Here is a 22,535-nt window from a genome sequence, read left to right on the forward strand (position 1 = left end):
TGCTTGTCTAGACCAAACATTATAACCATTGGCTCACTTTCTCCAAGCTAAATGGAGGGGGGCCAAATCCTCTTGTGTATATAATTATTTTATTCAACCATGGTAGATCAATATTTAAGCTATGATCCAATTAATTGGAATAAATCCAAATATTGAGCTTTTCATTGATTGATTTATTCTCTTTTTGAATGATTTATAACTATGATGGGAATTAGGTAATGTTTGATAAAGACTCTTTGGTAATTTAAATTTGTTGGGTCTACTTCAAATTATTATTTTAATAATAGAAATATATTTATTAAAAGTTAATTAAAATTATTTCTTAAGATGATGTCGTGATTAACTATATAAAACATCGGCATTTAAACATGGCCGGTTTTGGGCCTGTACGGGCTGTCCAACAGCATAGAGCCCAATTTTTGTAAGGACCTCCAAATTTTTTAAAGTTTTTTTTTATATGTGTGTATTTAGGATTTTTCAAGTCCAAGGCCTATTTTACTGTTATGGCATAAGATCACCAAATTTTGAAATATTAGTGAACTTCTTTATATATCTAATATTTTAGTTTTAAAAAGCCTATTTTACTATTATAGAATATGGCTACCAAAATTTACAAGACGACCCTGCATTTAAATGAATATAAAGTTGCAAGTGGTGCATTAATTTTATTGTTGTTCATAAGAAACAAGTGACCTATTGACATTACTTTAGGGAGAAGTATATGGTTTTTTTATTAAAAAAGAAGCGAAAAGTGAAATTACATAATTAATTAACATTAAAGTGGAAATTAAAAATTTGATTGTGATCTTAGTGAAAGAGATATGTCCTATGGACGCCGTCATATCGCTGTCTTTAGCAATGCGGTTGCTATGTATGTTTAATTTACTTTAATCCATATATTTTTCACGCTTTTATTTTACAAATAAATTACATTAACGACAATGTTTTTTTTATTATTAAAGATTGTTATTTAATACTCCCTGCTTGCCGTTTCCTTAACAAGATGCTATTGCCTGGTGCTTAGGTGAAGGATGAGAGAGAATTATTCGGCAGAATTGGGTAAGGGTCAAACATAAGACGTTCGGATTGGAATTATTTAGCACATAGTATCATGTCTACTTGTGCACTCAACTACGACGGACGAATAATTTTCTATTAAAGAATATATTTTTAAAATTTTAAGAATTTATGTATGGTTTTATATTAAAAAATAATATTAGATATATAACAGCTGTGATTTAAGCTAATTGTATCAGTTAGTTATTTTGTTGTGCAATCGGTTATGCTAAACTGATTATTTTTGTGTATATAAACTCATCATTCTACTATTAATGGTAAGTTAATCTTGAGGTATTATTTTCACACTCTCTTGGTAGTTCTTTTAATATTATATAAAATAGACTTTTTAGATTTTAAAAAGATAAATTTATTTAATTTTAATGGAAGAATAAAAATATATAAAATATATGATAATTTACAATTTTCAGAGAATGGTTATTCTATCCATCATTCGGTCTATCCGTGTGCCTAAGGCTGAAGCCTGAAGGGACTAAACACCACACAAGGCTAGCCTGGCTGCCTGGCTGCCTGGCCTTCTGCTTTGAATGGCCATAAGCTCTTGCCGGCTCTCTTGTTTGCTGCTCCCCTACCCTGGGTCCAACACATTCATTACTATTATACAAATATCACTTTTCCCCCATTTATATAGACATATATATACAATGATATTTAAATGTTTTTTTTTCTAATAATCTCAAATAGGTAATTAAAAGTTTTCAGTTGATATATTTCATCTCTTTTAAATTAAGGGTTTAATACTCATTAAGAGTAAAATTTCTTTTCTGTTCTCCCTACGTAGGAATTGTTAAAAAAAATATTTTTTTGAATAATTTGAGATGATTACAAGATAATATATGTTTATAATTTTTCTTAATTATTGACAACAAGCACACACCCTATATATGCAGTTGTTTTAACCCAAAACTTCAAGAAAAAAAAAATATTTCATTTAATCATTGAGATCATTTGATGGATTTATAGTATTTAGATGTTATATTTTGTACAAAAATGGATGTCCCTTTTTTCCCATATGTATGGGGTAAGGGGGAGGTAAGATAGTAGGCTGCCCCCAACACCAGGTTGAGAGCAGCTTCCGTAGGAGACCTCCAAATTATGAAATGCCCTCCGTGGGACTTGATCCCACGACCTCAAGGTTTAGAACCTTGTGCTCTACCAACTGAGCTGGATGGTCATTTCATATTTTGTACAAAAGTGTTATATTAATAAATTACGTTACACAACATTTATTATAGATATTCACATATTTTCCATGGTTTATTGTTGTAATATATTTCTATCGATTTGTTATAATTATAATGTATAGTTTTTTAAATATAAAATATTTATTTATTAAAAAATTATAAGAAATAAGAATTTATCATAACTGTCGCGACCGTCTTTCGGGTGGGCCCGAAATTCGGCTTCGACTTGAAATAAAATATGTTGGAGTCGCCACCGATCATTTATTTTTCATAAAAAATTTGGTTGATCGAATACCATCTTACTTGATCTGCGTTTTACCAGAAATATGTCGGGTTCGAGAGTCGGTTACAGTCAAGGAAGGATTAACACCCTTGAACTGCCCTTTCGGTACCATTTAATTTACCGGTTGTCTTAATTACGAAAATTGAAATTACAATTTGGATATTCGATTCAAATTACTTACCTTTGATTGGTTAAAATTATCCTAAAAAATCATAAATAAAGTTAAAAAATAAAACACACAAAAACAAAGAGTTAGTATTAAAATCGAAATAAAAAATAAATAAAAGAAAATTCGAATTTAAAAAAAAAAAATTGGAAAGGATTAAAATTCATGGATCAAATTAATTCTAGAAATGAACTGCAAGAGAAAAACATAAATTTAAGGGATTAAATAAAAAAAAGAAATTTAAAGTACCAAAATAATACAAACAAAAATTTAAAGAATAAAAATAGTATTAACAGAAAGTAAAAGAATAATAACTAAATTCAAATAATAACATAGCAATTGAATGATTAAATTAAAACTAAGTAAAATGTAAAGTTCAAAATAAAAACAAATGCACATAATGATCATAATACTAAAACATGGCTAGACTAGGGGGACTTAGAGGTGATTTGATCATAAATCTAATAACTTAAATGTAACACATGAAAAAAAGGATCTAAATAAGATTAAACTAAAATCAGTTACTAAAACACAAAAAGCTATGAAATAAGGAGGGGTTAATGTGTGGTTTTACCAAAATTAAAATAAAATCAAACTTTTCCTTATTAAATTCCATAACACTATGAACCAAAACTAAAAACCCCCTTTTTCCAATTTTCATTTTCATTCTGTGCGATGGAACCCTAAAGTTTTATACCTTTTCTCTGGTTCCCTTCGCTTATTACTCCCACGGCAACAGCTCACCAACAAACCGGAACAACCTTCATCGCCTCCACCGAGAACCAAACATCGGACCACCCCACACGGTGGTCCTTCAACCACAAATCAACACCCAACGATAGCAAGGTATTTCCTCTATCTTATGTTATTATTATTTTTAGATACTATGGAATTAGCATAAAACGTAGAACTAACAATACAAATTAAATTCTTTCCTTTATCATAACCTGAGAACTGAATAAATAAATCGAAGAAAACTAGAATACCTCTTTGCTCTGTATTTTTGATTGTTGAAAAAAAAAACGTTTATTCCTGTGAAAATTTTCTGTCTTTTATCACTGAGCGTTTTTCTTCATTTTTTTTGTTTCCCCCAAAATCCCCTTCTGAAAAACAAGAGTAATCCCTTTTACAATTCTTCCTCCTCTTTCCTTTTTCTTCCATTTCAATCGGATAATTTATAGCTATTTTCTTACATAGCTTTTACATAAAAGATAACAATTTGCAATCTGATCATACTTTAGATCATATATCACATGCGTCTGTAGGATTGGTAGGAAACAAGCATTAACGCTCTGGGGTAGTAATGGCAGCAAGTTGCTTAGAGAAGGGCCATGGCGAAATGAAGTGTCTACAGCTGCCCCTCTTTGCTCATTATCGTGTAACGACAATAGGGCAAAGATTAAAAGACACAAATTTCGTCCATATCGAATATCCTTTATCGTAGAGTTGAAATCCAATGTTGTTTGTGAGCACAATATCCTTCGTCGTGAAGTTGAAATCGTGGATGTTTCGAGTCCAATATCCTTCGCCGTGAAGTTGAAATCGTGGATGTTTTGAGTCCAATATCCTTCGTCATGAAGTTGAAATTGGCTCTGAATGAAACTGGGAAGCCCCTTCATTGTGGAGTTGAGCTTTGAATTGGATATCCTTCGCTGTAAAGTTGAAATCCAATGTTATTTGTGAGCCCGATATCCTTCGTCGTGAAGTTGAAATTGGCTCTGAATGAAATTGGGAAGCCCCTTCGCTGTGGAGTTGAGCTTTGAATTGGATATCCTTCGCTGTAAAGTTGAAATCCAATGTTGTTTGTGAGCACGATATCCTTCGTCGTGAAGTTGAAATCGTGGATGTTTCGAGTCAAATATCCTTCGTCGTGAAGTTGAATTTGGCTCTGAATGAAACTGGGAAGCCCCTTCGCTGTGGAGTTGAGATTTGAATTGGATATCCTTCGCTGTAAAGTTGAAATCCAATCTTCAGTAAATGGTGTTGCTCCGAGTCCAATATCCTTCGTTGTGAAGTTGAAATTGACTCTAGCTAGAACCTGCAAAGTTATGCATATATGTGATGCTATGGATGCAATGCTCTTAGGTATGCCTAAAATGCATATGCAACATATGCTATTTTGGGTTCTGGAGAGAAATCTCGATCTCCGATTGCCTGTCTTATTGACTCTTGATTCTGGAATCTTGAAGTTCTAATTCCCGATCTTAAATTCTTCAAATATTTAAATCTGATATTTTTTATCCTTGATTTGGAAAATGCTTCTCGACCATATCAATTATGTGCATGAGTCTTGATCGACTTTCCGAGTACCTGTACTTTTCAAAGAGTCTTTGTACAGTAATATGCAATTATCTTTTGCAAAAGTAAATAAATCATTAGGTTTAAATTCAACCCAAGATGCAAAAGTAAATGATGAAGTGTGAATGAATGTCTTAGATCTTGATAATATGGGCACTGTTGAACTGATAAGCCGTTAAGTGACCTTGAACGCAACCTTTGCCGAGGGATCTTTGAAGATGCGACAATGTTCAGGAAAGTACAACCTTTCTCCGACTCGTTAATCCTGTAGAGGATTCAGATGCCGGGATGTCTGGATTTCTTGAATTAATATCCAAATCGCCCTTTCGGGTTTTCAACTTGGACCCATCCTTGGTTGCAAGACGCCCTTTACAGGTTTTCATCTTGAACCCACCTTTTTTTTCTATTTAGTGTGCCCTTTCGGGTTTTCACCCTAAACTTTTTTCTCTTTTTTGTTCTTTTCTTTTTCTTTTTCGACTTAGGATGCCATCTCGAGTTTTCATCCTAAGCGAAGTATTTTTTGACTGCATCCGAATTGATAGGATGTGGCAGTTCTGGTCCGTCCATTTCAGCCATGACAAGGGCTCCTCCGGAAAAGGCCTTTTTTACGACATAAGGTCCTTCCCAATTTGGCATCCATTTTCCTCTGTAATATTTATGGATTGGCCAAATTCTCTTTAGCACCATGTCTCATTCACGAAATATTCTCGGGCGTACCTTCTTGTCATATGCCCGAATCATTCGTTTCTGATAGATTTGACCGTGATGAATGGCTTTCAGTCTCTTTTCATCTATCAGGTTCAGCTGATCGTATCGGGATTGTACCCATTCTGCATCATCCAGTTTGACATCTGTCAAGACCCGTAGTGACAAAATTTCTACTTCAATGGGTAGTATTGCTTCCATTCCATAAGCTAGTGAAAATGGAGTTACCCCAGTCGAGGTTCGTACCGAGGTTCGATAAGCGAACAAAGCAAAAGGCAATTTCTCGTGCCAATCTTTGTAGGTCTCAGTCGTTTTCTCCACTATCTTTTTAATGTTTTTGTTTGCTGCTTCTACTGCTCCGTTCATCTTTGGTCTGTAGGTAGTAGAATTGTGATGCTTTATGTTGAATTGCTCACAAACAGCTTTCATCATTTTGTTGTTCAAGTTTGTAGCATTATCGGTAATGATTCTTTCAGGTAAACCATACCGACATATGATTTATTTCTTCAAAAACTTGCAAATAGTGGACTGAGTAACACTGGCGTAGGAAGCAGCCTCTACCCACTTGGTGAAATAATCAATTACCACGAGAATGAAACGGTGGCCATTTGAAGCCTTCGGATGGATTTGCCCGATAACATCCATGCCCTACATAGAAAAAGGCCATGGTGATGTCATCACGTGAAGCGGATGAGGTGGAACATTTATTTTATCTCCGTAAATCTGACACTTATGACATCTTTTAGCGTAGTTGATGCAATCACTTTCCAGTGTTGACCAAAAATATCCGCATCTCATTATTTGTCTTGACATCATGTGCCCATTTGCATGTGTTCCACAAACTCCGTCATGTACTTCTTCCACTATCATTTTTGCCTCTTCTGCATCTACACAACTTAATAGGACTTGGTCATGGCTTTTCTTGTACAAGACATCCCCGTCAAGGACATATCCAGTTGACATCCTTCTAATGGTTCTTTTGTCAGTCTCGGTGGCTTCCTCTGGATAACTCCGATTCTTGATGTATTGCAGAATGTCATGGTACCAAGGCTTAATGTCTTTCACCTCTTCGATTTGGTAACAATGAGCCGGGTACTCATACGATTGCATGTCAATTGGCATCATTTCAGACTCGCCGCCAGCCTTGAATACGGCTGCCAAGGTAGCTAAGGCATCAGCCATTTGATTTTCTTCTCTCGGCACATAGTGGAAGGTGACTTCATCGAACTCCTCGAGTAGATCCAGTATTAGCTTTCGATACTCTACCAGCTTTACATCCTTGGTTTCCCATTCTCCACGGAGCTGATAGATTACTAAGGCTGAATCTCCGTATACCCGTAAGGTCTTGATATTTTGCCCTATTGCAGCTCGAATTCCCAAAACAAAGCCTCATATTCTGCCATGTTGTTGGTGCAATCGAAATTCAATCTGCTAGTGAATGGGTAATGATTCCCTTATGGGGAGATCAGTATTGCCCCGATGCCATGTCCTAATGCATTTGATGCACCATCAAAATGCATTCTCCAGGAACTGTAGGTAGAAGTACTTGCCTCTTCTAAGGTGATAGCCATCAAGTCTTCGTCTGGGAAGTCAAAGCTTAGCGGCTCATAGTTCTCATCGGTTCTGCTTGCCAAAAAATCTGATATGGCATTTCCCTTTATTGCTTTTTGGCTTACGTACTCGATATCAAATTCAGACAATAGCATCTGCCATCGGGCTAACCTTCCAGATAGAGCAGGTACACCCATCATGTATTTTAGAGGATCTAACTTAGAGATCAGCCATGTAGTGTGATACAACATGTATTGTCTGAGTCTCTTTGTAGGCCAGACTAGAGCACAGCAAACCTTCTCGATAGGAGGATATCTGACCTCACAATCGGTGAATTTCTTGCTTAAATAATATATGGCTCTTTCCTTCTTTCCAGACTCATCATGTTGACCCAGGACACACCCCATTGAGTTCTCGAATATAGATAGATATAAGAACATGTGTTTGCCTGGGATAGGGGACATCAGGATTAGAGCGTGAGACAAATACTCCTTTACTTTTTCAAATGCAGTCTGGCAGTTTTCATCCCATACTCTAGGGTTATTTTTTCGGAGAAGTCGGAAGATTGGGTCACATTTTTCGGTTAACTGAGATATGAACCGTGCTATGTAGTTCAATCTGCCCAGAAAACCTCGGATCTCTTTCTATGTTCGTGGTGGAGGTAGATTCTGGATAACCTTAACTTTATCAGGATCAACCTCAATCCCTTTCCTGCTGACTACGAATCCTAACAACTTCCCAGATGTTACCCCGAAGGTACACTTGCTCGGGTTCAGTCGCAGCTGGAACTTCCTCAATCTTTGGAAGAGTTTTCTCAAATTCTCGACATGTTCATTCTCGGTCTGTGCCTTGACAATCATGTCATCGACGTAAACCTCAATTTCTCTGTGCATCATGTCATGGAACAGGGTCACCATAGCTCTCTGATATGTTGCACCAACATTCTTCAATCCAAAGGGCATCACCTTATAACAGAAAGTTCCCCACATTGTGACAAACGTGGTCTTCTCCATATCTTCAGGATGTATCTTGATATGATTATATCCTGAGAATCCATCCATGAATGAAAAGAAAGCGTTCCCGGCTGTATTGTCCACCAATGTGTCAATGTGTGGCAGAGGGAAGTTGTCTTTGGGACTTGCCTTGTTAAGGTCCCGGTAATCGACACACATGCGTACTTTCCCATCTTTCTTTAGCACAGGCACGATGTTGGCCACCCATTCCGGATATTTGGCCACTTGGAGGAAATCAGCATCAAATTGCTTCTTGACTTCTTCCTTGATCTTAAGGAGCATTTTTGGTCACATTCTCCTCAGCTTTTGCTGCACGGGTTTGCATTCTGGCTTGATAGGTAGTTTGTGGACTACCATATCTGTGTCTAGTCCCGACATGTCTTGATGTGACCAAGCGAACACATCTCTGTACACTTGAAGTAAGACTATCAAGTTTTGTCTTGCTTCATCCGAAAGAATTGTACCGATTTTAACCTTCTTTCTATCCTCGTCAGTGCCCAGATTGAAGATTTCGATCTTTTTCTGATGTGGCAGTATTTGATTCTCTTCTCTTTCTACCATTCTCAATAATTCGGTAGGTAAGTTGCACTTTTCCTCATTGTCGCATTCATCAAATTCCCCAAGACAAATGGCCGATTCAAAATCCACCTCCGGATCAGGATCATCAGTGCCTACATTATCATTATCTGGGGACCTGAAGGAAAGAAAATGTTTATGTGTGAGAGAAAAATATCCCACATGAAACAATCAAAAATTAAATTTGAAAGAGAATAGAATGGAGTATCGAAAAAATGAATTCAGAAGAAATGAAATAAGAAAAATGTTTGACATGAAGAAAATTCGCATCTTTTATTGAATTTAAAACAATGTTTATTCACCCTTACAAAAGATAACCTATTGCCCCGGGTATAGGCAAATAGGGATAGTTCGAATATTACTCTGAAAGACTCTTGTAAACCACAGGTAGTTCTTCCACCGACCAGTTGCTAGGCACAAACCCAGGTGGCAGAGGGTAGATTTCAGATTTATTGGCGTTGTCCGCATCTTCTGTAGTCACGACATTGATATTCAAATCTTTCAGAACCACTTCTAAATCGGATGAGGTGGTCTCAAACACATAACCACCTGACTTGAATATGTGATAAAGAGGTGGGAATACCATTGGTTCCCGTTGAAACTCGCTTCCAGTCAACCTGGCTAATCTTCTTTCCCGTTTCTTCTAGATTTCCTTCCTTTTTTCATGATAATTGGGCTGAAAACCAAGCCCAAACTGATTTAATTTTGAAATAGGAATGACTGGATTAATCTTTCCTTGTAAATGCTTCTCAAACCCTCTTCCAGTCTTAGCGCCTCATCCCAAGGTTTGCTTGACCTTCATTTTGGTGCTCTTGGATAGTCAGGGTTTAGGAATCATTTTTCCTTCTGCCACGAATGTGGCATTCACGAATTCTAAGGAGCGAAATGAGCATTCTACACCTTCATTGTTTACTTCAATGTACGGGGCATCCGTGGTCACACTTGCCACGATATCTTCCTCAGCATTAATGATTACTAAGGCCCCGTCGATAACAAACTTAACTTTTTGATGCAGAGTGTATGGTACTGCACCTGCTTGATGAATCCATGGCCTTCCCAAAAGACAGTTATAGGAAGACATGATATCCATCACTAGAAACTCAACATTGTAGGTGGCCGGTCCGATCGTTAGCGGCACCTCAATCTTGCCAATTACCTCTCTTTTGGTCCCATCAAATGCTCGGACCACGTTCTGACAGGCTTTCATATGAGAGGTATCCATTGGCAGCCTCTTCAATGTAATCAAAGGCATCACATTTAGGGTTGATCCGTTGTTGATCAACACACTTGGTAGGGCATGCCCTTTGCAATACGTAGTGATGTATAATGCCTTTGTTCGGCCTCTTCCTCCGGATGGAATCTCATCATATGAAAATGAGATGAGTTTATCAGCTTGAATATTGTTCACCAGTCGATCCATCTTGCTGACTGGTATGTTTTGTGGCACGAACGTTTGATTTAGGACTTTCAACAGTGCCTCCCGATGTGCCTCTGAGTTTAACAAAAGTGCCAACATTGAAGTGCGCGTTGGCAAGTTGTGGAGCTATTATACAACACTGTACTCGCTATGTTTCAAGAATTTGAGGAATTCTTTAGCTTCTTCCTCCTTTATAGGTTCATTGATAGCCAATACATCTTCTTTGAAAGGCTCAAGTGGTCTCTGCCCCACTTTGCTATCACATTCTTTGGAAGTACTCACCTGGCATTCGTACTTCCATGGCACTTGTCGACTGTCCTTGTACTGAAAAGGCCGAGGTGCTGTGATCACCACCTTTGCTTGAGTTGTTGTTGTCGTCTTTGCTTTAGGGGTAATTACCAATGTACTACCCCTACCAAATCTTCTTTCTGATGATTCTCCGGTAGCGCAAATGTCTACTTCCGGGGAATCCTGAACTTCTTCGTAAAACTCCAGCTATTTTCTGTCCATCATGAGCTGGACTAATGTCTTGAACTCTGGGCAATCTTGCACTTTATGCCCTTCTTCATTGTGGTAACAGCAATGGTTATCGTATTCATTTCCTGCTGTATCTAGATATAGTGCAAGAAGCCCTGCTTTTACCATTTGGCTCTATACCCAAGCCAAAGGAGCTTTAACTTTTGAAACACTTGATTTGACTCTCTTGCCCTTCTCGGTGGTGACTGCGTTAATTCCAGTCTCTTGATGATTTGGCAAGGGATTCTGGGCGACGTTTGGTGTTCCGGAGTTGAAAGTGATCCAATTCTTTTTTCGCATTCGTTGTACAAGCCTCTTGAATGCGACACAATTTTCGATTGAATCCCCTGCACACCGCCATGATATTCGCAGTTAGCATTCTCGTCGAACCATCTCGGGTAAGGGGGCTTTATTGGATCCATAGGATAAGGCGACAGAACGTGAGTATCAAAGAGCTGTTGGTATAACTCTTTGTATGTCATGGTAATGGGATCGAATTGCTCTCTTTCCCTTTCCTTTCTTGGTTCTCTCTGGTTCTGTTTAGAAGTACCAGATGGTACAGCTGCAGTGGTATTTGAACTTGAGATCGTAACACCCTTGTTTGGGTTGTAGGTGTTGACATTATTGATCTCTCGTTCTTTGTTCTTCACGAGAGGCTTCTTACTGGAGTCACCTCCCTCAATTTTTCCTTGTTTTATGGCTAATTCGATCATTTCACCGGCCATAACTAGATCTGAGAAACTTCCTGATGTGATTGCCACTAGGTGCCCGAAGTAAGGTGCCTTCAGGGTCTGTACAAACAGCTTTCTAGTTTCCTTTTCATCTAAGGGTGGATGAACTTGCACAGCTAAATCCCTCCAACGCTGCGCGTATTGTCGGAAACTCTCGTTATACTTTTTCTCCAAGCTTTGGAGCATAATCCGGTCTAGTCTCATATCGTTGATATGCTTGTACTGCTCCAAGAAAGACTTGGCTAAGTCTTTCCATGTCTTGATATGAGTTTGGCTGAGCTGGTTATACCATCGGATAGCTGAACCGGACAGGCTCTCCTGGAAGCAATGGATCAGGAGTTGGTCATTTCCCACATATCCTGTCATTTTGCGACAGAACATAGTGATGTGTGCTGAGGGGCAGTTGTTCCCGTCAAACTTCTCAAACCCAGGGACCTTGAATTTTGGTGGAAGCACCAAATCTGGAACTAGACTCAACTCCATTGCATCTACCCCATAATAGTCCTGGTCCCCTTTGACCATCTTCATCTGGTCTTCTAACATCCTGATTTTCTCTTCCATCTTTTTAGCTTTATCCTCCTCATCAAAATCCGGGACATGGTAATTATTCGGATGATTGTCAGGGATGGTCGCAAAAGTTTGTATCTTAACAGTAGATGCAGCTTTCCCTTTGGTAGAGGATGAGTCACCGGGTAATGCAACTTTCCCTTTAGTAGCGGATGAGTCCTCGGGTAATACTCCGGGTGAGATAACCACCTGTGAGGTTGGCGGTATAGTTAACTCCTCAAATGAGCCTGTCCTTGGCGCACTGGCCTGCTGTAAGCCTGATAACTTGGCCACGATTTGATCGACCAATGACTCCTGGTTTTTCTTGATGGATTCTAGGGTACTTTGACTGTTCTGGGCCATCTTATCTTCCAGTTCTTTTTGCAATCTTGCCATGTTCTCCTCGAGTTTTTCCATTCTGGCCTCCATCTGTCTCTTTTTTGTTCGAGTATTGTGCGGATGATGTGTGTCTTGAGCTCTTGGTATTTGCTCTTTCTGAGACATGTTCTGTTAGTTAATACGAATGTAAAAACATGGAAAATATAAAAAATAAACATGAAATATAAAATGCAAAGTATGCAATGCATGATGTATGCAATTTAGAGGCATTGATCCAGAAAAGTGTCTGTTATTATAAATAATCCTTATTTAAACAAAAATGTTTTATCTTATAAGAGACATAAAAACAATCAAAGGTATATACGGACTAAATCCTCCAGACCCCGAACATCTTCTAAAAGGTTGATAAGTCTTCTTCCTTCATCTGTTACTGGTTGAATGCTCTGTCGAACCACTCTGGCTTCCCTTGCCAAACCATGTAGATGATAGGTTGCCTTCTGTACTTGATCCAAGAAATCTCGGATGACTACGTCTCTAGCCTTCACCCTTTGCTGAGCTTGCTCCCAATGGAAACTCCACTGTAAACCTCCGTCGAAAGGCACTATCTGAAGTTCGCTTGCTTGCTTCTTGAGTTCATCAAGAATGGCTTCTAACTCAGCTATTGTTTTGCCATCTTTCTCATGTTGTTTCTCCAGATCAGCCACCTGGATTCTCAAGCATTGGTTATGATGTTGACTACCTGCTAAGCGCCTCTGAGTAGTCTTCAGCTGCTCATCATACCCCTCAAACTTCCTTTTTAGGCTATGAGCTTCATCTTTCCAGTATTCAGAAGTTCTTTTCAAATTGGAGTTATCCTTGACTTTATCTTGATACCCCTTTCTCAAGTCTTCAAGCTCGAAATGGATTTTCTTCTATTCTTTCTCCAGTTTGTCTGCTCGATCTTTCTGAGTATCGGTGTCTAACTTCCATTGGTATCGTTCAACTTCAAGTTCCCTTACCTTCTGCTTCAGCTCATTATTCACAGCTTCAAACTCGGTCTTGGCTATCTCCAGTTCGGAAGGGACATGCCTGAGATGTTCCTCCATGGTCCAGGTGTCTTCACAGTCTGGCACCGGGATGTTGTCATTTTTCTCAATCTTCTCCATTCTACATAATCCGGAGTAAGCATGTCTCTTGCATCTACAATATCCATTCGGAACACTTTCTTCCATGAGTCAGCTACTTCTTTGATCATCTTTTTATAGTTATCACCGTGGTACACAAACTCTGATATAGATAATCTGTATGTGGCTGGGATGAACTGACGTGCCCCATATTGTCTAAGTGCTAACGACGGAGCATACCCAACTGTGCCCCAAAGTCCAAGTAAGGTCATAGTATTAGAATCCCCACACCGGTAAAGAACGTCACTGAGGAATAACCAGGGGGCTCTCCAGGTAATATCCCGGTCATGAAGATGAGTGAATACCTTCATCCACTTTTCCTTGGTAGCGTCTTCATGCCATTTTATAGTGATGAACTCTCCCAAAGGTGAATAGGTGGTGCTAAATCGGCGGTAGGCGACCCCGTTAGTCTTCCAGAAGTGGTTGTGAATCCAAACTTGAAGGAGCTGAACACACCCAATGAACCTTCCTCCACCAATTCTTCTGCAATGATTAAGAGACCGAAAGGTCTCGGCCAAAATGGTCGGTGCTGGGTTGAGTCGCCTTGGAAGTTGTTCAAATAGTTCCACAACGGTTGAGTCAATGCACCTAAGGATCTTCAGAAATATAATCAAACCATACAGACCCAGTGTAAAAAGGTCTATAGTCTTCCATTCATCAGGGTGGTTCTTCATTAGTTGCTTTATGTGGATCCACTCGATTCCTTCCCCGTTACCTTTGTGTCGGAGTCGATCAGTTACCCATTTTTCATCAACCCTTGTAATCTTAGCCAGTCTATTCTTGAAAGGTTGACTCTTGATGTGTTTGATATATACCCTCTCTAGTCTGATACTTTCACAGTGCAGTAGGGTAGTATACTCTTCGATGGTGGGCACCATATCCTCCCGGTTAAAGGTGAAACAACTATATCCTGGGTTCCAGAATTGAATCAATGCTCGGAGCAGGGGCTCATCAGTCTTGACATGTAGTAAGAGGGAAATATCACCATATCGTTGGCTGAACTTCTGCTTTCTGTTATTCTTCCAACTGTCCCAAATATTCCGCAGCTCTTGGACATTATTCTATTTCAGGCTGACAGATGCGTAGCTAACCAGCTCTGACACATAGTTACTCTGAAGACTGTCTCCCTTCTCTTTCTGCGTCTTCTCGGACCATAGTCGTGCCTTGGCGTTTTTAATCTCTTGTATTACAACATCTTTGTCCATTAATTCAGATTATTTCGTGTGTAACAAACTATTTTTAGGGATCAATAGCCTCTTGTTATGATGCAAATGCTAGAAAACAAACGCAAAGGCAAAAAAGTTAGTAAACAAATAAAAAAAATAAAAAAAATGACGAAAGAAAAAAAATACAAAAAACATGGTTAGGGTAAAAAATATCCTAGGTTTTGGAATGTGGTTTCGAGGTAGGCTCTAATTCTCCATGGTCTATCGGTTTAAGTTCTAAAATGGTACCCGAGTTCTCCTTGCTGGTGCCCCCTTGGGCTTGTCAGACCCTTAGTCCTAAACCCATCACATGTTTGTATGGACCAAGTTAAACTCGAGAGGACACATTCCCTTATGCCTGCACGGTGAATAAATTCACACGAAGACATAAGGTATATGAATCCCGAAGGTTACTTGCTAGGCCCGCACGGAGAATAAATTCTCACGAAGGCGTCGCTTTCACCCCCACTTAAATAGGGTTCGGAGCTCGGGTATAGAGCATGAGATGACAATTTTGAAAAATCTGAAAACATTAAAAAACGTTAGTATAACTATTTATTTGAAAAATATTCAAAGATAAATAATTGGAATCGAATAAATAAATTAAAATTTAAATTTACCATTTTCGCATAAAAAGACAACCGAAAATTAATTCTGGCCTGACTCACTTACCCTCCCCAGCGGAGTCGCCAAGCTGTCGCGACCGTCTTTCGGGTGGGCCCAGAATTCGGCTTCGACTTGAAATAAAATATGTTGGAGTCGCCACCGATCATTTATTTTTCATAAAAAATTTGGTTGATCGAATACCATCTTACTTGATCTGCGTTTTACCAGAAATATGTCGGGTTCGGGAGTTGGTTACAGTCAAGGAAGGATTAACACCCTTGAACTGCCCTTTCGGTACCATTTAATTTACCGGTTATCTTAATTACGAAAATTGAAATTTAAATTACAATTTGGATATTCGATTCAAATTACTTACCTTTGATTGGTTAAAATTATCCTAAAAAATCATAAATAAAGTTAAAAAATAAAACACACAAAAACAAAGAGTTAGTATTAAAATCGAAATAAAAAATAAATAAAAGAAAATTTGAATTAAAAAAAATTAAATTGGAAAGGATTAAAATTCATGGATCAAATTAATTCTAGAAATGAACTGCAAGAGAAAAACATAAATTTAAGGGATTAAATAAAAAAAAAAGAAATTTAAAGTACCAAAATAATACAAGCAAAAATTTAAAGAATAAAAATAGTATTAACAGAAAGTAAAAGAATAATAACTAAATTCAAATAAAAACATAGCAATTGAATGATTAAATTAAAACTAAGTAAAATGTAAAGTTCAAAATAAAAACAAATGCACATAATGATCATAATACTAAAACATGGCTAGACTAGGGGGACTTAAGGTGATTTGATCATAAATCTAATAACTTAAATGTAACACATGAAAAAAAGGATCTAAATAAGATTAAACTAAAATCAGTTACTAAAACGCAAAAAGATATGAAATAAGGAGGGGTTAATGTGTGGTTTTACCAAAATTAAAATAAAATCAAACTTTTCCTTGTTAAATTCCAGAACACTGTGAACCAAAACTAAAAACCCCATTTTTCCAATTTTCATTTTTATTCTGCGCGATGGAACCCTAAAGTTTTATACATTTTCTCTGGTTCCCTTCGCTTATTACTCCCACGACAACAGCTCACCAACAAATCGGAACAGCCTTCATCGCCTCCACCGAGAACCAAACATCGGACCACCCCACACAGTGGTCCTTCAACCACAAATCAACACCCAACGATAGCAAGGTATTTCCTCTATCTTATGTTATTATTATGTTTAGATACTATTTAATTAGCATAAAACGTAGAACTAACAATACCAATTAAATTCTTTCCTTTATCGTAACCTGAGAACTGAATATATAAATCGAAGAAAACTAAAATACCTCTTTGCTCTGTATTTTTGATTGCTGAAAAAAAAACGTTTATTCCTGTGAAAATTTTCTGTCTTTTATCACTAAGCGTTTTTCTTCATTTTTTTTTTGTTTCCCCAAAATCCCCTTTTAAAAAACAAGAGTAATCCCTTTTACAATTCTTCCTCCTCTTTCCTTTTTCTTCCATTTCAATAGGGATTCGTAGGAAACAAGCATTAACGCTCTGGGGTAGTAATGACAGCAATTTGCTTAGAGAAGGATCAGGGCAAAATGAAGTGTCTACAATAACTTTATGAAAATTCAGACGAACTAAAAAAATATGTTAATAGTAAATTTTATATTTTTCTAACAAACTATTATGCTTTTCTATTGTAATCAAATAAACCAAAAAAATATTATGAAATATTTATTATAATCATATTTGACAAAAATAATCTTATATTTCATAAATCAAACCTATTATAAATGATAAGGTGTACAATTTAAATGTTTAAAGTATGTTAGACTTGTGTTTTGCTTGGACCTGAGCATAGTGTTGGTTGTCAGTTTATTCCATCAGTTGATATAACAAATATCTTTCAATAGTTTAAATTCTAAATTGATTGGTGTGACGAATAAATTGATAATAAATATTATTATAAAGATATTTTTATTCATATTTTTATATGATTTTGGAATGAAATATTTGAAATTTATTATTTAAAGATTAATTTTAAAATCCGTAAATTTATTTATTAATATTTATAATTTATTAAACAAACTTTTACACATAAAAAATTCATATAAAATATTTTGATTTACACATTGTAAATATAACAACATTTAATATTTATATACTTTATCTGCTATTATCATATCAATGAAGAGCATTATTGTTTGCACCTTGAAGATTTAGGGTATGTTTAGTTGGGGGAAAACATTTTACGTTTTCCTGTGTTTGGTTCGCCTAAAACTCGAGGTCAACGTATTTTATTTTCCGGTCAACGGAAAACTTGAAGGAAAACACGGTAAAATAACTTACCGTTTGGAAAAGGGTAAGTTGTTTTCCATCGTTCTGCAACTCCCTTGCTCCACACAGAAAACAAATCGTTCTCCCGTCCCTTGCTCCACACCGTAAAATCGATCGATCCAGTGGCCTCCTTCTCACCGGCGAGGCGGACAGTCGTCTTCTCAGGTATCTCTCTGTTCATATTCTCCCTTTTCATCTTCATTCACCTCCTTTTTTAATAGATGTTTCATCTTCCTTGACCTCCATTTTCATTTTCACCGGCTCGGCAGAAATCAAAAACCGAGCTTTTAGCCCAGTTTTTCAAGGATTTCGTCGACTTCGAGTCTGATGGAGGCTCAAGAATTCGGGGAAATGATGGAGCATGTGGAGAGGTTAATTTCGCGCTCGATGGCTTAAAGAAAGGCCAGCCGGTGAGGATCAGGAGAGCTAGTCTCTTGTCTTTGCTTTCGATTTGCGCCACTCTCCCACAGAGGAGACTGCTGAGAACTCATGGGTATGTTGAATTCTTGTTGTGTTTTTAGTTTTAATGTTCTTTCTGTTGAAATCTATTGATTTGGGCATCTGGGTAGTGTTAATTTTTGGTGGATTTTTGAAATATGAAGAAAGGCCATTTTAGGATTACTTTATGAGCACTGTGAGTCTGTGACTTGGTTATTCCCTGGATGAAGAGCAGCTTTATGCCTCTTCTTTTATTAGTTTCATGACCTTTTTGATTTTCCTGAGCTAGAAGTTTTTGATGCAATGCAGGCCGAGGAGAAGATGCGGGTGGCTTATGACAGGAAATGTCGTTAAGTTGAAACGGCTAGACGAAAGGGGTGCTGAAGCAAACAAAATTGATTCAACCCGGCATATGATCAAGAGCCTATCCACAAATATAAGAATTGCAATTCAAGTTGTTGACAAGATATTTGTGACAACTAATAAGATCAGAGATGAGGAGCTATGGCCTCTGCTCAATGAACTGATTGAAGGGTATTATTTTTGCTTGTTCAACTATTTTACATTTTTCTATCTCATTCTTTATTCTCTACGTACATTGCTAGTGTTTTGTTATTAACTGACATAATTGCATCTTACTTTTGGCCTTGCCATTTTTATTGTCATTTGATATCTTTAATTAGCATTTTTAATCAGAATCCTTTTGCTATCTTTAGTGGTTGCATAATGACATTGCTTTGGCATTTTAGTAATTTGCATTAATATTTAGGAATCTCTTGTCTTAGCTGTTGAAGCTTGTAAAAGTATACGGTGATGAGCGGTGGATTTCAATAATGGGGGTACTGGCCTGAGAGTTTTTTAAAGGGTATGAAGTGTTAGAGGGAGTTTTATAAGTGAAGTGAAGCATGTTCCTTGATTTTGCTGAATGTGCAATTTTTTCGTCTCTCCACAAACCAATATTTGCTTATCATTTACTCTTTTTTTTGCCTTAATTGTTTTCTTGCAATTTCGTTTTCCAGGTTAAACATAATGTGGAAACGCATGCCTGAATGCCATCGTAGTCAATGTCAGGTGATTACAGAAGCCAAAAGTTTAGGTTCTATTGGACCCGGCAAAAAGCTTAGCGATGATCATCTTAATGCCACTTTGCAGCTCGAACATTAACTTATTAGTTGGACTGTAAGGTTCGCTAGTTGGATAGGTGCCCAGAATGGTTATGTCAGGGCTTTGAACATTGCAAATGTGTTATCATGCATTGTAGAATATCTGGTTTTGAATTGTCATGACCAGGTTGATCTCATGAGATATTTCACTTAGATGTCATGTTTTGTTTTTGTCATAGTTGTTCCCAGCTTGACAGAGAACAGCTTCTATGAGTACAGATTCTGTGTGTTTTACATCTTGACAGCTGAAATATGCCAATAACAAGTCCATTGACACCTTTTAGTATATATATTGTAAATGGCATAATGAAAAAAATAAAATGAACCTTTTAGGTTAAGAATAAAAACATATTGAATATGTATGCTTATTTATTAAAAACAAATTCTGAAAATTGTTTTCAGAAAAATTAACCAAACAGTGCAAAACATTTTACAATGTACCATCCAAACATTGGAAAATGTTTTCTGGAAAATGTTTTCTAGAAATATAATTCATTTTCCAGATTTCATTTTTCGGAAAATGTTTTCAGTGAACCAAACGAACCCTTAAAGTCGGGACATACTTGGTCATACTAACACAATTTTGGATTATTTATTTTTCAAAAAGAAAAAAATAGATATACAACAAACCAAAAATAAGGATTCAGAGTTCCAATATTCATTCATGTGGGGTATAGAAATTATAATTTCAAACAGCTAAATTAAGATGTATGGTGATGATTTCAGGTTTCCTTTTTCTTACCATACAAATTTAAATAATTTCTCCTTACAATGTTCTTCTTTATTGGAAAAAATAAATGATTCAAAATCAATTTATTAAATTTTTTGTAGTTCACATATATTACTTTATGATCGTTTTAGATTATTAAAAGAAATTTTATAATCCGTTAATGATAAAAATAAATCAGATAATCAATTTAGTAGAATTAATAAAACAAATTAGATTATAAAGTAAATATTTTAACATTTAATTGATAAATGTAGTATAATACATACCATCAAATAATATATAAACTTAAATATTTGTTAAAAGGGCGTCTTTTACTTAAAAATAAAAAATGATTTGATATCTTGTACCAAGTGATATGGATTGACATGTACCTATATTAATATTGACAAAATATATTAATTTTTTAACAAAAATAATATTAATTAAACTATTCAATTTAAAACCAATATAATCGATATTAATGCAATTTATCAATATGTCAATTGAATTAATGATAAGTAATAAAAAAGAAATTTTAAATATACTAAATCTTAAATTCATTGTCTGGATAATGTTCCTAATTCCTATCCTTTATGAAAAAGAAATTAAAATTTATTAAAAGGGTGCTATTTATTTTTCATGTCCTGACCTCGCCGGAGGCGCCTTAACGCGGTTAGCCACCGCAATATCTCTCACGTCAAAGTTGGTTGAAATATACCGACTAAAATAACCCCGATGACTACCATCAAAGTACCAAAGTACCCTTCCTGACGTGCCATTTATTGTCCGTTTGGAACCCAGGTCGGATCGTACCATACCCTTTGGCTTAAATCCACGTGGCAATATATTTTTTGTTTTCTAATTTATTTCAAAAATATTTTCCTATATATAAACCACAACAAAGGAGTCGCTTCTATTCTCTCTCGTGCATAGCTTCACTTTTTTTTCGTCTCAAAAGGCCGGCATGAAGGTCCGATCATGGCTAGCAACATCATGCTCCACCAGGACCTGCGCCACTTTAACCCATGACTCCACCATTCCCTTCCCACAAAACCCATATCTCTCATCGGAAAATCTCGTTTCCGACAGCTCCTCCGACAATCGGGGAAGCGCCACGTCATCTTCCGCTTCTTCTAGTGATACCAGCTACAGTAGCCTCCCTAGCAACCTCTCCCTCCAGACTCTGTCATCTGTCCCTTCCTTACAGAAGCTCTTCCCTGAGAACATAGTCTTCTCCGTCTCCGACATCAGCGTTTCTTCAATCAATCCCCGACCCAAGCACCCGATCACCTGCGTTGCGGTTCAGGGTAACTTCTTGTACATAGCCTCTGTTAACGAAATCAGAGTCTACGATCAAGGAACGTCCACTCTTCTTGATGTTTACAACGGCCAGGATTCATGCTCCGGTTCCGTTAAGTCCGTCACTTTCTGTAACGGAAAAATCTTCACAGCTCACCAGGACTGTAGGATCCGAGTCTGGCAAATGACCGTCACTAAAAAACACAAGTTCTTAACCGCTCTCCCTACAGTTAATGACCGTTTACGTCGCTTCGTTCTCCCAAAGAACTACGTCAGTATACGCCGTCACGTGAAGCGGTTATGGATCGAGCATGCCGACGCCGTTACCGGACTCACCTCCAATAAAGGCCTAATCTACTCGGTTTCATGGGATAAAACCTTGAAAATATGGCGAGCATCGGATGCTCGTTGTTTACAGTCTATTAAAGCACACGACGACGCCATTAACTCCGTCACCGTCTCCGTTGACGGAACGGTTTATACGGGGTCCGCCGACAAACGGATCCGGGTGTGGGCGAAACCGTCGGGCGAGAAGCGGTACGCATTGGTGGCGACTCTAGAGAAGCACAAGTCAGCGGTTAACGCACTGGCTTTAGACGACGAGAGATCGGTGCTTTTCTCGGGTGCGTGTGACCGTTCGATTCTGGTTTGGGAGAGGGAGGATAGCGCCAATTACATGGTGGTTACGGGGGCGTTGAGAGGGCACGGGAAGGCGATCCTATGCTTGATCAACGTCGGTGATTTACTGATGAGTGGGTCCGCTGATCGGACGGTTAGGATTTGGCAACGTGGAGTAGAGGCGAAATATTGTTGTTTGGCGGTTCTCGATGGTCATCAGAAGCCAGTGAAGTCGTTGACGGCGGTTAGAGACGATGAACATAGTGATGCAGTTTCGGTTATTAGCGGAAGCCTTGACGGTGAAATTCGAACGTGGAAGGTCTCGTTTTCGAAACCCAGTAACCCCTCGTCGTCGACGGATTTCCAAAACTGGAATTTGTGAAAAAACAATAAACACAGATAATTCATTATTTCATCGTAAGAGAAGGAAAATTTAGCGGGCACATAATTTTTTTTGGGGGGTACAGCCCTCCATTATTTGTTTTGTTTCTTTTATTTTTATTTTTGTTTGTTTTCGAAATATCTTATTGTTTTATTATATGCAACTTTTCTATTTCTCCATTAAGTTGTTAATATATATTTACATA

The 22,535-nt window shown here is 37.5% G+C and overlaps 1 protein-coding gene and 1 long non-coding RNA gene across 2 annotated transcripts; both read left to right on the forward strand.

Annotated features, from left to right (window-relative positions):
- The first annotated feature begins 17,608 nt into the window (after positions 1 to 17,608).
- LOC120167393 lies at positions 17,609 to 19,574 on the forward strand. Its single transcript, XR_005520037.1, has 4 exons — positions 17,609 to 17,886; positions 17,991 to 18,214; positions 18,469 to 18,693; positions 19,179 to 19,574. It is a non-coding gene; the product is annotated as an uncharacterized LOC120167393 (long non-coding RNA).
- A 1,369-nt stretch (positions 19,575 to 20,943) lies between these two features.
- Positions 20,944 to 22,331, forward strand: LOC120170868 (protein JINGUBANG-like). Its single transcript, XM_039178717.1, has one exon. It carries the CDS (start codon positions 20,996 to 20,998, stop codon positions 22,328 to 22,330), a length of 1,335 nt encoding a protein of 444 aa, XP_039034648.1. The 5' UTR covers positions 20,944 to 20,995; the 3' UTR covers position 22,331.
- Positions 22,332 to 22,535: the final 204 nt, after the last annotated feature.

This window comes from Hibiscus syriacus, unplaced genomic scaffold (assembly GCF_006381635.1).
Source record: "Hibiscus syriacus cultivar Baekdansim isolate YM2019G1 unplaced genomic scaffold, ASM638163v2 tig00003041_pilon, whole genome shotgun sequence".
Classification (NCBI taxonomy): domain Eukaryota; kingdom Viridiplantae; phylum Streptophyta; class Magnoliopsida; order Malvales; family Malvaceae; genus Hibiscus; species Hibiscus syriacus.